The sequence below is a fragment of the Heptranchias perlo genome, chromosome 1, assembly GCF_035084215.1.
Source record: "Heptranchias perlo isolate sHepPer1 chromosome 1, sHepPer1.hap1, whole genome shotgun sequence".
NCBI classification, from domain to species: domain Eukaryota; kingdom Metazoa; phylum Chordata; class Chondrichthyes; order Hexanchiformes; family Hexanchidae; genus Heptranchias; species Heptranchias perlo.
This window is the reverse complement of record NC_090325.1, coordinates 193,083,287-193,100,485: the sequence shown is the minus strand read 5'-3', so window position 1 is coordinate 193,100,485 and position 17,199 is coordinate 193,083,287. Positions and strand designations below refer to the sequence as shown.

The following is a 17,199-nucleotide window of genomic DNA, read 5'->3' as shown; positions in this document are numbered from 1 at the left end:
AGTCCCACCTCCGGAGTCCCGGAGGCAGCTGGTGCCTTGGTTGAGGAGCTGTTGTTCATGTCTAATCCAAAGAGTGAATGTTGGCAGTGTACACACAGCTTAGTGAGCTAGTGAGTGCTAACTACAAGGGGAAAGGAGCTATCGCCTTCTGCACAAGTGCACTTTCCAACAGGGCTCACTGATTGGTACTCAGGAGGAGTAGAGTCCCTGACTAATATTTCTTCCTCTTCCAATGTAGCCTGAACACAGCGAAGTCCGTTTCAGAGTCCCTGACTGCTATCAGGCTGAGATTAGCTGGCACAGCACAGACCAGGGCTTGTGCATAGAACCTCCCTGGTTAACATTTTTTTTTAAAAGACGCTGGGGGGACCCGTATAAACAGAGCAGAGCCAATTAATGGAAAGTAAACCACTTGTGATGCTTACTGTAAGTTAAGAGGCCTCAAATCGCGCAATGGTTAATTTTCCATAAACCACTGCAAACCAACCATGTACCCCAGCATTCAATAAGAAGATAATAAGCTGTATGTTTGCAGTTGCTATGGATGATGCTGTTTAAAAACAAGGCTATTTGTGTCCAGATGGTGAGAATTTGATGAGAAGGTGGCTGGAAATGCATCAGGCCAGCTGCCGGCAAAAGAATAATTGCACTTGGTTGCGGTTTCAATTCTCTAACAGGCTGTTTGATGGAATAGTGCCAGCACTGATCTTGCACTTTATCAGGTACCTTGGGGGAGAAAAATTGGATAGGGCCTATTATTGGGCGGGGGTAGCGCAATCCGCTGTTACCCCGTTCCCAATGGCCCCTGTGCAGGCAGGACGAGACTTTTGTGAGGCCTGAGGACTTACCTTCAAGCAGCATTCCGAATCAGCGTTGACACAAGGATTCAATGGAATTCACACTTTCCACCAGCAGAGGAAGCCCCAATCTCTTAAAGGCAGGCTGTCTCTTAAAAATCTCTTAAAGGTAGCTGGTACCTGTTATTTTGCTGAAAATAGCAGTCTGCTGTCTGCACGGAGTCCGAACGGAGATCAGACATCGCACATGAGAAACACAGATGCAGCTCCCCTCCCTATGTTTACAAACTGATAGGTTATGTTAAAACATTGAATAAAGGTTGCGCACTACTAAATCCCACATCCTCCAATCTGCCAGCCAGACCTCACCAATCTGCCAATCTGAGTTTGTACCAGGCCTGTGAGAATGCGTGCACCAAGGTTCTCTGCTGATGCACTAGAGGCCTTGGTGCAAGAGGTGGACAGAAGGAGGGACATCCTATATCAGGAGTGGGGCGGGGGGGGGCAAGATGCCCTCCAGACATATACCCAAAAGGCAGTGGGAGGCAGTGGGGGACAAAGTCAATGCCGGGCGCATAGCACCACAAACATGGATGCAGTGCAGGAAGAAGTTCAATGCTTTGACACGAGTGGTCAAGGTGAGTGAGGCCAACTGTTAAGTGGCGTCTCCTACCAACTGCACCACTAGCTGCATCCACTGCTCCATGCACTACACCCCCCATCACCCACATACCAACAAACTCTTTCCATCAGTACTCAACTCTTCCAGTCAGATGCTTCCTCTCGCCCTTATACATTACCGCTGTTGCAAGCCGCCCATCCACAACTCACAGGCCACACACACTGGCAACTATTCAACCATGACAGGCACATCACCCAGACACACGTCCCGCTTTCTTGCAGGAGAAGGTGGCGCATATCAGGAGGCAGCAAGTGGCGGTGACATTTTGCCCCTCAAGCCCGTTCCGCCATTCGGTGAGATCATGATTGACCTGTGACCTAACTCCATATACCCGCCTTAGCCCCTTAGCCCCATATCCTTCAATACCTTTGCTTCACAGAAATCTATCAATCTCAGATTTAGAATTCACAATTGAGCTAGCATCAACTGCCGTTTGCAGAAGAGCTTCCCAAACTTCTCCCACCCTTTGCGTGTAGAAGCATTTCCTAACTTCACTCCAGCACGTCCTGGCTCTAAATGTTAGGCTATGTCCCTTAGTCCTGATATTCAAGAATAGGAGACCTCAATAAACAGTTACAAATGTCTCAGCAGCCAGAAGCAATAATCCAGCCACTAACCTGTAAATCCTGCATGGTCCCTTTCAATAGGCACGGATACGATGGGCAGGATGGCCTCCTTCTGTGCCGTAACTTTCTATGATTCTATGAATAGTGCTGGTGGGGGTCCTCCAGGCGCTCTAAGACACGTTCCGATGGTCGGGGTTAAGATTGTGCGTTGAGTTAAGCGTTAAATCCCAAAATGGTGTCAGCGTTGCACACTGACTGCATCCATTTCCTCCTTACTTTGCATGCAGCTGGCGCTCGGTGTTTGCGCATGAGCGAACTCCTATACCAAGATGGCGTCCGGCGCACGTCACGCTGGAAACGTGCGTGCGCAGCCAAGACGCCATCTTGGATGTTGGAGAGGCCGCGTAGCGCCGAAATAACGGGCGCTACACGGCCCAATTTAGCGCCTTGTCTTGTGGTAACATCAGTGACCGTAATGCTCCTGGTGAAATCAAGACAGCCAAGAAGTGTAAAACAGATCATTCATAAATTTGAGTGATTAGAGGATGCTTAACCGAGAGGAGTAGAAATTGGACCTCATTGCGACGGTTTTGTATGGTTTGGTTCCTCCCTTGAGCAAATTTGTTGAGAGAAAGAGAGGAGTACTGCAATATCAAACTTGATTATAACTAATTGCTCCTGTTTGATTATTAAAGAGAGTTCTGATGGCAAACTTCCCACTTTAAAATATTTGTTATTGCTTAAATGACTCTTCTTCACTCTGGCTGCATGCCGACAGCTTCACCCACTAACATTCCATTATGATAAAATATTCTATTTAAATATTATCTGCCTGACAGGGAAATGTGCAACACGAAAATCAGTGGATGTACAGTCAGGTGATAAATGATTTTTAAACAAGCACTGAAGCATTTATAGGAAATTAAGAGCGTGGGGAACTAGCGCCTGATAAAATTCTCCGAGGGACACACACGCAGGACTGAGCTGGGATTGTAGCAACGTTGGAGTTTTTCAAAAAAAAAAATTCCCGATAAAAGAAATTGGCTTTGCAAGTAGGATGGATGGATCATCTGCATTCCACTACATGATTAACAGCGTGGTAATATCGTGCAGATGAAGACGAGGAAAGGTTGTTCATTTTCTGTAAGGTGCGAGTCATAATTCCATTGTCACAGGGTCGGAGAATACACATTGATGGCCAACCCCACATCGCCCGTCTTCTTCACTTTCACTCTTTAATCGACCGCAAGAGGCTTTTTTTTTTCACTTTGATGAAATTTCTGAGCGCACTCCCGCCCTTTTCGTTTTTAACCTTCAACACCCCCCCCCCCTTTGTTTCCTGTAGGTGCATGAATCAGTTATTAATAATTGAACCTAAAGCTGTCAACTGCGCTTTACAAATGCTGCAATCGCCTTCGGTAAAAGTGTAACCACTCATATCTGTTGACTACAGTTTTGAGATGTGTGTGCCCTGTGTGGCTAGCATGTGAGTCAGTGAGTGTCAAACACCCACATGTACAGCATGTGTACACAGTGAGCTGGCTGCATTGCGCAGTCACCGCAGTCGAACAGCTGGTAATCGTTGATGGAGAAGTTAGTGTTTGAGAGTAGGATGGACTCTGCTGGTAATAGAACGGGTAAAGCAGTCAAACAAAACACTCGTGTCTCCTTACATGTTCCTTTTACACAGCTTGTGCTATGCATGGACCATCTCCTTTGCATTTTCAGTGTCATATTATTGCTGGTATTCTGGTGATTTTAGAACATTGCGTATCCGAAGGCTCTTTAATTAGTGGTACTGAGGGATTTAGAATTTAATGGATTTATGCTAATAATGGAACATTGGCCACTTGACTTGTGGTGTTTCATTTCCCTAAAAAAGACTGGGAATTTAGTAAATTTTCATGGTTTTGCTTCTTTATGTAGTGTCTCTGAAAAAAACTCACCTCTCTGTGGGCCAGCAGGTCGACATAAGCTCACAATCTCACCGGCTATCCCGCTGAGAAGGAAAGGCAATCTAACCATGCCTGTCCTACCGAACCTGCAAAGAATTGGGTTAGAATAAAATGCCGTCAACCTGCACCATTGATTTTAGTGGAATGTTGTGATCTTGTTGCAATGAGATATCCTACTTTGTGATAATGCACAAGGCGTTTTGTAGCTTAATTCAGTTCAAGGGTTACAAGGACACAGCTGTCAAAGTCCATGGTTAAAATAGCTAATAGTTGCTAATGGACAAGTTGAGTTAAATAAAAAAGGATTAGCAATGCCCTAAAACCTGTGCCCCAAAGGAACAATCTTGTTAATCCATTGAGCAGGCTTGGTAGCACTGTGTAGGGAATACAGTGGGTAGTGACCTTGTAATTTTGGATGTATATCTTAAAATCAAGTGACTTTACTGCCCACACAATAGCATTTGGCGACAGTTGACAGTCTATCGAACAAACACATTAGGAGTTCGCACATAAAACGTAAAAAAAAATAGTCCTAACCAGAGTTAGATAAGGGTGATAAATCGGGGATGAAAATGTCCCGATAAACAGGGAGTTAATCAGCTGGCCGCTTACAGAGTATCCCCAGTTCAACTAACTGGTTCCTTCTTGCAACTGCCAATAACTCTTGTTTCATTTACGTAGCTTTAGTTTCAATTCAAGTTCATTATAAACATTTATGATAAGCTGATGGAAGAATTCACCCAGGCGAGGGGTTTTGATAGAGTTGATAGGGAGAAGCTCTTTCCACTGGCAGGAGGGTTGGTAACCAGAGGACTCAGATTCAAGATAATTGGCAAAAAAAGCCAAGAGGGAGATGAGGAGAATTTTTTTTACGCAGCGAGTTGTTATGATCTGGAATGCGCTGCCTGAAAGGGCGGTGGAAGCAGATTCAATAGCAACTTTCAAAAGGGAATTGGATATAAATACTTGAAAAGGAAAAAAAAAATGCAGGGCTACAGGGAAAGAGCAAGAGGGAGTGGGACTAATTGGATGGCTCTTTCAAAGAGCCGGCACAGCAACGATGGGCCGAATGGCCTCCTTTTGCGCTGTATGATTCTAGGTCTTTCTGTTTCCAAGGCAGGAATGTTGGATTTTAATTGCCAGACATTTTATTTTCTGTGCTGGTTTTATTGATTGGCTGGTGGTGTAAACTATTTGTTTGGAAACCAGTGAGAAAGACTTTTTGCAACAAACTTATTGGGGGTAATTTTAACCTAACTAGCCGGGCGGGGAGTCCCACGGGATCGGGTGGAGTAAAACCAGCGTTGCACCCGATCTGGTCAGTTTCCCAATGGGCAGGTTGTGGTCAAAATTGGCGACAGAACAGTTTTGGCTATTATCTGTAACTACAGTACTCTCACAGACTTCTGTGACTCCTCCTGGCCCCACACAGAAACTTTGGGCCTCTCCTGCCCAGGCTTCACCCTTCACCACCCCCCCCGCCACCCCAGACAGCCATCACCTCCAGATCCCCCTCCCTCCCTCACCCCCCTCCCCCCGATGGATTAACTGACCGTCAGGGACCGTTGCCTTGGGTCCCTGGCCATGGCGTCCCCGCCGACATCCCACTCCCCCCACCCCGGCCAGAGACTGATTCCTGTCACAATGGGGCGGGAGACTCACCAGCAAGATGGAGATGAGGTCCGGGAGTTTCAATGGTCCGGGGGCCTGACTCCAGCGGGGGCCGTGGATGCTTGAGACTCGCCCCGGACAACCTCCACACAGGGTGAGAATCAATTTTGTTAATAACAGTGTGGGCGTGCTATGGTATACTGCGGTAGAGTTTCTGCTTTGGGCGCAATCGGGAAATTGAACCGAAAATGCGCCCGAAATTTCACCGGTTGGGTTACAGTTCAAGTTTCCGATAAAATTCATTTGCACAATCACAAACGTAAAATCTTTCATGATCCAGCGCAATCGGGCAGCGTAATAGAATGTAATCGTTTCTTTTTTTCCTTTCCATTATAAAGTATTCCTTGATGTATTGAAGAGCGGTGACCTGGTGCAGTTTTATTAATACAGCTGAAAATGGGTTTATCATCAAAAATAAGCGTTTTTAATAAGGGTGTCCAGTCCTCCACCTGTGAATAACCTGATTTAAAATCACTGAAAATGACTAAAAAAACGTATACTGAACCATTTAATAGTTTCGTTGGTGTACACTGGTCAGTTTCTTAGTAAATTAAATATTTCTTGATATGTAAAAACTGTTGAAACGTGCCGACTAGTGCCCGCGCGCCTATGAAAACGAGCTCAATTTGAAGAGCTTCCCGAGCCAGCGCAGTCGGCGGAATCTCGCAGTGTCGGCCTGGGGGCGTGGCCAGTTTTGTGGGCGGGGCCCGATCCCGGGACGAATCGAATCGAATCTCGAACCAGCGTAAAAGATCATGGAATTCACGAATGCAAGTGGGTTTGGGCGTAACTCACTTACGTTTAAAATTCCCCGATCCTTTTTGCGCTGGTTCGGCCGATGTCACTGGCGTAAACAGGCGGAAACTGGACCCCATTACGTTCGCGTATTTTGACAATTCTTAACCCTGGCTGCCGGTTTCTACTTGCCAGCGCTGTTACGCACCAATCACACCAACAATAAATGACGGTGCAGATGCAGAAAACGTTATCATGTCACACTTAAACCCTTTGAAGCGTGATCCAAATTTGCATAATGTACACTTTTGCGACCCTTTGGTTTCCTGAGTACTGATTGTTTTTAATACTGTTTTCCTGTCTTCCTACAGCTGAGCCCATCTATCATGGACACTGTTCTAAGAGGGACGTTCAATGCTACCTTACTTAACCCACTCCAGAATCCGCTTCCGATTCCTAAGCATCCCGACCCCCCATTATTCCAGGACATCACCATGTGAGCCTGATCTGACTTTCAAGCCACATCAAGCAGTAAGTACAATACTTGAAAGCCAGGCAAAGCCGTATAGATCTCTCCAATTCCGACAGCTGTGCCTTCTAACATTCCTGTAGTGTTCGCCAGTTATTAACTTTGATTAAAGAAGATTATCATGCCCCATTTACAATTAGAATCAGGTGGTATAAGGAAATCAGATGTATCTGGTGCTTCTGTGTATTTCTGTGCCTAAGAAGGAGAAGCTTTTATTAGAAGCTGAAACTGGGAGATAGTTGGAAGACCTTAGTTTTCATGGTTTCTAGTAATAGTCATTTTTCAGACAAAAAATTGCAGGACCAGTGAACCATAGAAACAGTGGCCCATTCTGCACCAAAATTTCAAGAATTAAAACAGTGAAATGGTCACAGCACACTCTGCCCTTCACAGGAAATTCCTCTGCAGCACTCTTTCTTTTAAATTGGTAAAATCAAACTCATCGTTTCAGGCATTTCGTTATCAGCTCGCAGGATAAATAAAGTTGCCAGTTGCTGCTCAAACGACTGTCGAAATGATCAAAATCTTTGCAGAGAAAAACAGTGCATTAAATACAAATGCCTCAAAAGATTTTGAGCCTTGCTAGGCTAGTGTGTGTGTGGGTGGGGTTACTGAGGGGACACTGGTCCTTTAGGGCCTCCGAAAGGCACAAGAACTGGGCCTGTGTGATTCATGCGATCTGGTTCCTGTGCTATTACAGAAAATAAATCAGCCAGCAGTTCTCAGCAGAGGTTTAGCTGCCCTTTCCATTCCTATAAATCTCTTAAGCCAGGAAGAAATTAGTGCAGTCAGTACATTGATCTTGCAAGGTTAATGTTAAATTGGCAACAAAAGTTATTACTAGCCAACGAGACAGTTCAAAGAAGTTTTCAGTGCTGGTCATTGTTACCTCTTACGGTGCATTATCTGATGACATGCTGTAATTATACTATATTGGTGCTTTCATAAGCAGTCTATTAATCTAATGGGCAAATGTCCCATTCTCTTAGTAGTAAGCATTCACTGAACTGTCTGCAACTAATTCAGCTGCCGTTATTTATGTGTGCATGCATCACTTTCCTCAGTCTTTCATCAAGAGGGGTTCTTTACTTCTTCAGCTAATCTAAACGAAATAACTCATGCAGTGTTTTGCCAAATCCCAGGAGTGTATAAATCAAGGTGTACTTTGTGTGCACTTCTCACACAGCCCACAGAGCGATTATTGTTGACGGCATTGAAATGTTGACCACACCTTTATGCAAACGATCAGATAATAATCAAGTTTTGTTATAAAAGCACTTTATAGCAATATTCTCCTAATATCACCAAGTAATGTTAAGTATTGCACAGAATTATATAGACTTTACAGCACAGAAACGAGGCCATTTGGTCCAACTTGTCCGTGCCGGTGTTTATGCTCCACACGAGCCTCCTCCCTCCCTATTCATCTCACCCTATCAGCATAACCTCCTGTTCCTTTCTCCCTCATGTATTTATCTAGATTCCCCTTAAACGTATCTATGCTATTCGCCTCAGCTACTCCTTGTGGTAGCGAGTTCCACATTCTCACCACTCTCTGGGTAAAGAGGTTTCTCCTGAATCCCTTATTGGATTTATTAGTGACTACCTTATATTTATGGCCTCTAGTTTTGGACTCCCTACAAGCGGAAACATTTTCTCTACGTCGATCCTATCAAACCCTTTCATAATTTTAAAGGCCTCTATTAGGCCTCCATTAGGTGAAAGCCTTTAAACTGTTCCTCTGGCCTTCTTAGGGAGTTGGCCACATTTCTACGTTTCCCTAATTCCACAGCTGGAAATAAAGTTATATTTTGATAAATAATATGAACATTTTTGCGGTCCCTTTTTTGAACAGACCTGTAAGCGACACAGCCCATTGGTGGACTTAAGTGAAATGTTAGAAAGGCTATATTTTGTTTTTTTTCTGGGCACCACGCAAAATTATTAAGTGAGCTTCAACGGTTTGTCACCATGCGTTCAAAAGAATTACAAGTGCGCATTTGGGGAAAATTGGTGAGAACTGATGAATATTGTGCCTGTTCCTCCGTCAATATACTCTCTCAAAGAGCAGTGCGGAAAAAGTGACCTCAGGAAGTGGAGTGGCCAAGTGCCCCGATGACTAAGTGGGAAAAGCACTGCACGGTGCAGTGCCAAACCACTAGAGTAGCAAAGTCCCTGGGGCGGAATACGACCAGGCAGGGGCTCAAAAGGGGCTGTAGTTAATCGTCCGCCCGATATACGCCCCGCTCGGTTTTCGGGCAACCGATTCGCTGCCGCCTGTTTTGTGCCCCCGGCCGAAGTTGGATTTTACCATCCCCCCCTTCTCCCCACCCTCCCCCAGCCCCCCGAGTCAATCTCCAGGCTGTTCTGATCTCAGCCATTGTCGGTGGAGACGGGACAAAGCATCCGGGGTCTCATTCCTCATATCCGTTGACTCATTGGGTGTCTTTTAAGTTTGAGGGATTGTGTAAAACGGGCAATATCAGATTGGCCGCCCGTTATACACCCCTTCCGTCCGATTTCCCCCCCTCTATTGACTTTCAATGGAAAGGAAAATCAGTCGTGGTGTACAATGGCCACCCATTTGCCACCAATGACTCTCCTCCACTCCCTCTTCTCCCCCCGCCGACCTTACTTGTGAGAGTAGGATCCGTCCGCACTGTCCTGCCAGCCATTAATGACCGTCTAGATCCACAGATGAAGAATGGCCGGCACCTTTGTAAGAGGAGAAAATTGGGAGAGAAAGAAGGAAACAGCCTGGCACATGTACATTACAATGACAACCAATCTCTAGTAGGTGGGCAGGCTGAGTAACCTGCAGCCACCATGTACCCATATGCCCATAGCAGGGCCTGTTTCCCAGGCAACACGTGCTACAGTGGTAGACACAATGGGCTCAGTTTTGAAATGGCGGTGGGCTGGCAGCGGGAGGGGGCTGGGGGGGTGAAGGTGCGCGTGGCAAACCCGAATTTTAAAAAAAACTTACCGTTTCCGACGCGCTCGCGATGTAATTGACGGTGATTAAAGCTCTGTCCGGGTTTCGCGCCCAGCAGCCAGCCTGATTGACAGACTGGCTGCCGACCAGGAGCTGCAACGCCAGCGGAGGGGGGGGGGGGGGGGCGGGGGGAGAGAAAGAGAGAGAGCGAGACGTCACCCGGCGCTGGAACAGAAGATCGGGGGGGGGGGGAGAGAGTGGAAGATCGGGGGTGGGGGGGGGGGAGAGAGTGGAAGATCGGGGCGGGGAGAGGGGAAGATCGGGGGACATGGGGTGGGGGAAGTGGGGGAGATTGGAGAGGGAGACATCGGAGCAGGGTGGAAAGGTAGGTTGATTTCGTGTTTTAACTTTGTGCAATGGTTTGTTATTTAATTTATTTTGTTTCTTTTTGCCTGATCTGGCCCTTCACGGCTGGTTTCACCAGGCGTGAATCAGAAGCCATGGGAAAGCCGCCCAGGTAGGTTAAAGATCGTTTTAACTACCTAATATGTCACAAGTAAAGTACCTTAAGTACCTCAATGAGGTACAGTTGGTTCTTTAACTATCACCCCGCCGGCTTTAATTGCCGGTGGGATTTCCAGATTCGGGACGCCCGCCCGCACACAGGTGCGTCTGTGGGAAACTCGGAAATCGGTGGGTTGGATCCGGCTTCTGAACCCGCTCTGCATTTCTGCAATTTTCGCAGCCCCCAACGCACCTGCAACTTACGTTTAAAATTGAGCCCAATACGTTAACTATCCTCTCCATCACTCCAGCCAGCTGGCTGTAGCCAGAATTGGGAGTCAATTCCTTAATTATTTGAAAATAAAACAATCCAATTAAAAAAAAAGAAATGCTTTTAAAATTAGATGTAAAATTGAAAATGACATCGAATTTACAGCACAGAAACAGGCCATTCGGCCCAACTGGTCTATGCCGGTGTTTATGCTCCACACGAGCCTCCTCCCTCCCTACTTCATCTCCACTCTATCAACATAACCTTCTATTCCTTTCTCCCTCATGTGTTTATCTAGCTTCCCCTTAAATGCATCTACGCTATTTGTCTCAACTACACCTTGTGGTAGCGAGTTCCACATTCTCACCACTCTCTGGGTAAAGAAGTTTCTCCTGAATTCCTTATTGCATTTATTAACGGCTATCTGATATTTATGAAAATGAATGGATAAAGCTTCTTTAAATAAGAAGCCTGCAGACCAGGCTGCGACTGTTAAACTTCCTTGGGCTCTCTGGAGCTGTTACAATCCGGTAAACTGTCACAGCCATCGCCTCCTCCCAATTATATGACGCTCCTCGTGGGAAAGATCCCAAGCCTTTCAGAAATAATTTAACCACCTGAAATTATAGGAGTTTGAAGAGGTTTGCACCACTTGTCCAGTCTAAAAAGTGCCTGATGGATCAGTCAATATGGTGGGGGAGTAAGAACATTCCTATTTTGTAGTAAAAATGCAGAAAGCACGTTTACAAAGTCAACTAACTGCTGAATCTAGTTTGTGATACCAACTGTCTGCTACATATATCATTTTCTATATGCTATAATAATCACTGGAATTGAAAAAAACAAAAGATTTGTACATACGTTACGATCTCTCTCTCTCTGTAGATGCGTCAGCTGTGGCTCAGGGATAGCCCTCTCACCTCTGTGGGTCCAAAGTCCCACTCCAGAGACTTGAGCCCATAGTCCAGCCTGACACTCCGGTCCAGTACTGAGGGAGTGCTGCACTGTCGGAGGTGCCGCCTTCCGGATGAGACTTTAAACCGAGGCCCCGTTTGCTATCTTAGGTGGACATAAAAGATCCCGTGGCCACTATTCGAAGACGAGCAGGGGAGTTCTCCCCGGTGTCCTGGCCAATATTTATTCCTCAATCAACACCTCAAAGCAGATTATCTGGACATTACCACGTTGCTATTCGTGGGATCTTGCTGTGCGCAAGTTAGCTGCCGCATTTCCTACATTACCACAATGACTACATTCAAAAGTACTTAATTGGTTGTAAAGTCCTTTGGGACGTCCTGAGGTCGTGAAAGGCGTTATATAAATGCATGTCTTTATTTTTATTGTATATATGTATATAATATGTACATGTATATTTTTATACATATATATACATAAGATCTTTTACCATTACAAAACCACTAAACTTTAAAACTACGCACCCATACCCAGTGTGACCGATAAGGATTACATGGTGTTTCAAATTAGTGTGTCACCTATCACAGAACCCTGTGCATGCTTTATTGAATCAATAATTTTCTCTACGAGGTAGCAAGGGATTGCTTTGGTAGTGACTCCTATGAATTATTGAGGGGTCTCAAATTCCGGAACTAATGAGCATTATATTAAAAGGAAAGAAAGGAGGAGGAAGAAGGCGCAGTAAGAAAGGAAAACAAGGGCTGCAGTCATGTCTGGCTCCAAGGTCAGAGGTTAGCTGCATTAACTTCCTCCAAAGGCATCCTAAATCCTGTGTGTCAATCAAACACCATGCTGTTACCCTCAAACTTTATTGCTTTGCTGCTCGGATTTAAAAGAGAAAACACACAGCGTATGTAATAAGTCTGAAAGAATAGACAGTCCCAGAACGGGGATTAAGAAGCTGATTTTTGCTGAAGTGAGACCCAGGTCACAAATCCTTCCATGTCCAACACGTAGGTTTGAACAGCTAAAAAACTGGGCACCAAGATCGACTCATATTAAACCGTCTGTTTAGAAAATAGGATTTGTTTACTCAATTTGCTAACAGTTGGCAAATTGCTGATGCAATACTAATGATTCTTGACTGTACACCATTCAAACTGTAAAGACTAAATATTGTATATAAGCTGTTACAATAAAAAAAAATTACCCAATCGAAGCTCCCCAATGGATCAGTGGGTTTACCCAGTGAGTAGCTGAGCCATTGAGAGAGGAAGGTTTTATTTTTCATCCCTGCTCTGTGCTGAGTTGGCTGTTTTCATCTGTAGCAGTTACATCGAAAACCACAGCACAGAAACAGGCCATTCGGACAAACTGGTCCATGCCGGTGTTTATGCTCCTCACGAGCCTCCTCCCTCCCTACTTCATCTCACCCTATCGGCATATCCTTCTATTCCTTCCTCCCTCATGTGTTTATCTAACTTCCCCTTAAATTCCCCCTCCATGCTTTTTGCCTCAACTACTCCATCTGGTAGCGAGTTCCTCATCCTTATCACTCTTTGGGTGATAGGGGAGCCATAACTGGTCACAGCTCCAACGGGTTAGAGAGGGGTTAAATAGATCTACGGCTCCCACTCCTGCTCATTATCCTTGCTGGGAATACCACCCACGAGTAAGAACAGGTTTGGGTTTTGGTGCGATCCCGCACTGCGGTCGAATCTGCCCGTCACGGCTCACTGTTGAGACTCCTCCGTGAGTAGTGGTCATTTGGGCAAGGTAACGGAGGGCGGTTAGATCCCATGGAACTGTACCTCAGCTTGGAGTCATTGGACTTGGAGATATTTACGGGGGGAGGGGTGGTGAGAGGAGGGAGCGGGGGAGGGAGGGACGGGGTCGTGTGCCAGCTGCCTGGAATCCCGGAAATACCGAGAGAAGTGGAGGTCCGGATTTTATGGCAGGACCTCAACAGAATTTTTTTTTACTCCGTTTCCCTCCCGGCAGCCGGACAGATTGGGAGGCTGGGGACAGTCCCCGGCAATCGAGAAGATTGGGGCGAAGGTGGGGTGGGGGGCGGGGGGGCTCGGAGCGCGGCAGCGAGGAGGGAGGGAGTGAGGGAGAAGTTGCGAGGGGTCGGCAGATCGCGGGGGGTGGGGAGAGATGGAGATCACGGGGTGAGGAGGGGTGGAAATCACGGGAGGTGGAGAGATGGAGATCGCAGGGCGGGGGGAGGGATAGGGGGCGGGGGGAGGGATAGAGACCGCGGGGCGGGGGGAGAGATGGAGATCGTGGGGCGGGGGGAGGGATAGGGGGCGGGGGGAGGGATAGAGATCGCGGGGCGGGGGGAGGGATAGAGACCGCGGGGCGGGGGGAGGGATAGAGACCGCGGGGCGGGGGGAGGGATAGAGATCGCGGGGCGGGGGGAGGGATAGAGATCGCGGGGCGGGGGGAGGGATAGAGACCGCGGGGCGGGGGGAGGGATAGAGACCGCGGGGCGGGGGGAGGGATAGAGACCGCGGGGCGGGGGGAGGGATAGAGACCGCGGGGCGGGGGGAGGGATAGAGATCGCGGGGCGGGGGGAGGGATGGAAATCGCGGGGCGGGGGGAGGGATAGAGACCACGGGGCGGGGGGAGGGATGGAAATCGCGGGGCGGGGGGAGGGATAGAGATCGCGGGGCGGGGGGAGGGATGGAAATCGCGGGGCGGGGGGAGGGATAGAGACCGCGGGGCGGGGGGAGGGATGGAAATCGCGGGGCGGGGGGAGGGATAGAGATCGCGGGGCGGGGGGAGGGATAGAGACCGCGGGGCGGGGGGAGGGATAGAGATCGCGGGGCGGGGGGAGGGATAGAGACCGCGGGGCGGGGGGAGGGATAGAGATCGCGGGGCGGGGGGAGGGATGGAAATCGCGGGGCGGGGGGAGGGATAGAGATCGCGGGGCGGGGGGAGGGATAGAGACCGCGGGGCGGGGGGAGGGATAGAGATCGCGGGGCGGGGGGAGGGATGGAAATCGCGGGGCGGGGGGGAGGGATCGAGATCGCGGGGCGGGGGGAGGGATAGAGATCGCGGGGCGGGGGGAGGGATGGAAATCGCGGGGCGGGGGGGAGGGATCGAGATCGCGGGGCGGGGGGAGGGATGGAGATCGCGGGGCGGGGGGAGGGATAGAGATCGCGGGGTGGGGGGAGGGATAGAGATCGCGGGGCGGGGGGAGGGATGGAAATCGCGGGGCGGGGGGAGGGATGGAAATCGCGGGGCGGGGGGAGGGATAGAGATTGCGTGTGGGCGAAGGGACGGAGACCCACAGGGCGGGGGGAGAGACGGAGACCGCGGGGCGGGGGGGAGGGATGGAGATCGCGGGGAGGGGGGAGGGATAGAGATCGCGGGGCGGGGGGAGGGATGGAGACCGCGGGGCGGGGGGAGGGATGGAGACCGCGGGGCGGGGGGAGGGATGGAGACCGCGGGGAGGGGGGAGGGATAGAGATTGCGTGTGGGCGAAGGGACGGAGACCCACAGGGCGGGGGGAGAGACGGAGACCGCGGGACGGGGGGAGAGACGGAGACCCACGGGGCGGGGGGAGAGACGGAGACCGCGGGGCGGGGGGAGAGACGGAGATCGCGGGGCGGGGGGAGAGACGGAGACCGCGGGGCGGGGGGAGAGACGGAGACCGCGGGGCGGGGGGAGAGACGGAGACCGCGGGGCGGGGGGAGAGACGGAGACCGCGGGGCGGGGGGAGAGACGGAGACCGCGGGGTGCGGGGAGAATCAGCAGATCGTGGGGAAGGAGAGATCGCAGCTGAAGATTTGCTTTGGGGGTGGGCTGGGGGGGAAGCACTCCTGCTCCTCCTGGCCCACAGGCAGTGCTGGAAAAGCTCTTACCTGTTGGATCCGGCAGCTCCCACCTCCCTACAGCTGTTTCCCGAATTTCCTGAGCCCTGGGAAACCCGGCCCGCAGCCGTTTAATTCAGATGGCTGCCAAAATCTGAGGAACGCAGCCTCATTCGCGGTGGGTTGGGGTCGGGTTTCACGTTTTTAATAATTTAACCCCCTCCGACCCGCTCCCGCCAGACGTGGGGGGGGGTTAAAATTCCCCCCAATATCTCGAGTGGAGGAGGGAAAATTGGCAAGATTGAAGAAAACAATTGGAAATGTTAGACGGGCTGATATCGATCAGGAGTTCACCTTTACTGCTCAATATCTAGACTCATTTTAGCACAACCTGGGGGCCATAACATTTCAATCTATTTGATGATGCTCCTTGTAACACAAAAAAAAATAACAAAGCGCATCACACTCTCCCTGTTAGTGGAACAACTTCCACTTTTCTGAAGATAGTCAGTTCTAACCTTGAGGCCAGAGTTTCTCTCCCACTATCTGTCTCCGGTACCACATTTCTCCAGACTGAGTTGCATCTCAACTCGACCAGAAGACAATGATTTGACCTCTGACCCTCTCCCATCTCTCCATGCCCTGGGGATTTGGCCAGACAAGAGGCTAATTAAAGTGCTAGCACCCTCCTACACGTGGGGTCATGCAGCCTCCCTCCCTCCCCAGAGTTTACCTGAACAAAGGCGTTGTAACATAATATGTGTGAATGTTTACTGGCATGTCCTAGTGATCCCCTATTGTCTCAAGCAGATGTGGTACGTGAGAAATACCATCATGGACAAAAAAAAAACCTCAACTGGATAGAATATGGATTCCCAGAATCTGCTGTTCTGTGGATTTATGTGGATTCTTGTGAGCTAAATTCAACTTGATGGCAACGTTTCGGTATAAATTACCCGAAAAGTCCTCCTCGATCAAATGGCAACGGTTTCTGAAATAAATAAGAGGCACGTTAGAATACGAACTTTCGAATTACGTTATTGTTTAGATTACTAAATCACAGCTTCCATGATGCATGCTAAAATCCAGATTAGTTCTCTGAAGTTCAACCCATCTTAAAATATCTAAAACTTGCATCCCAAAGTCCAACACTCTCCATTTTTCATATTAATTTAGTATTTTACACACACACACACACACACAAAAAAATCCTGTGCAGCAGGAAAGCTAAAACTGAGCAGGCCGGGAATTTGTCGCGGGATTTTATGTTTTTTTTTAAAAAGCAGGTTCTGGCGGGGAACAGAATTGTGCAGTTGTAATTCATGATGTGGAGATGCCGGTGATGGACTGGGGTTGACAATTGTAAACAATTTTACAACACCAAGTTATAGTCCAACAATTTTATTTGAAATTCACAAGCTTTCGGAGGCTTCCTCCTTCCTCAGGTGAATGTGGAAATAAAATCCTCGAACCCTTCGCATTTATAAATCACAGAACAATACCTGGTGATTACAGATAGTCTTTCCAATTGCCCGTTGCCAAGGCAATCACAGTGTGCAGACAGAGAGGTGTTACCTACAAGGCCACCAAATATACAAACAACCAAAAAAAAACAGAGAGAGGCAGAAACATAGAAACATCCGGAAGGAAGAGAAAGACAGCAAATGACCCGTTATATTAAAAACAGATAACATTTGTTCGCTGGTGGGGTTACGTGTAGCGTGACATGAACCCAAGATCCCGGTTGAGGCCGTCCTCATGGGTGCGGAACTTGGCTATCAATTTCTGCTCGACGATTTTGCGTTGTCGTGTGTCTCGAAG

At 48.6% G+C, this 17,199-nt stretch overlaps 1 protein-coding gene across 1 annotated transcript in view; it reads left to right on the top strand.

The window, feature by feature from the left end:
* The window catches only part of stpg2 (sperm-tail PG-rich repeat containing 2), a 295,396-nt gene that overhangs the window by 275,362 nt on the left and 2,835 nt on the right, over positions 1 to 17,199 (top strand). Inside the window, exon 14 of the mRNA XM_067994494.1 lies at positions 6,778 to 6,937. Within this exon, the coding sequence (XP_067850595.1) occupies positions 6,778 to 6,906 (129 nt within the window). The 3' untranslated portion in view covers positions 6,907 to 6,937. The remainder of the gene's footprint in view (positions 1 to 6,777; positions 6,938 to 17,199) is intronic.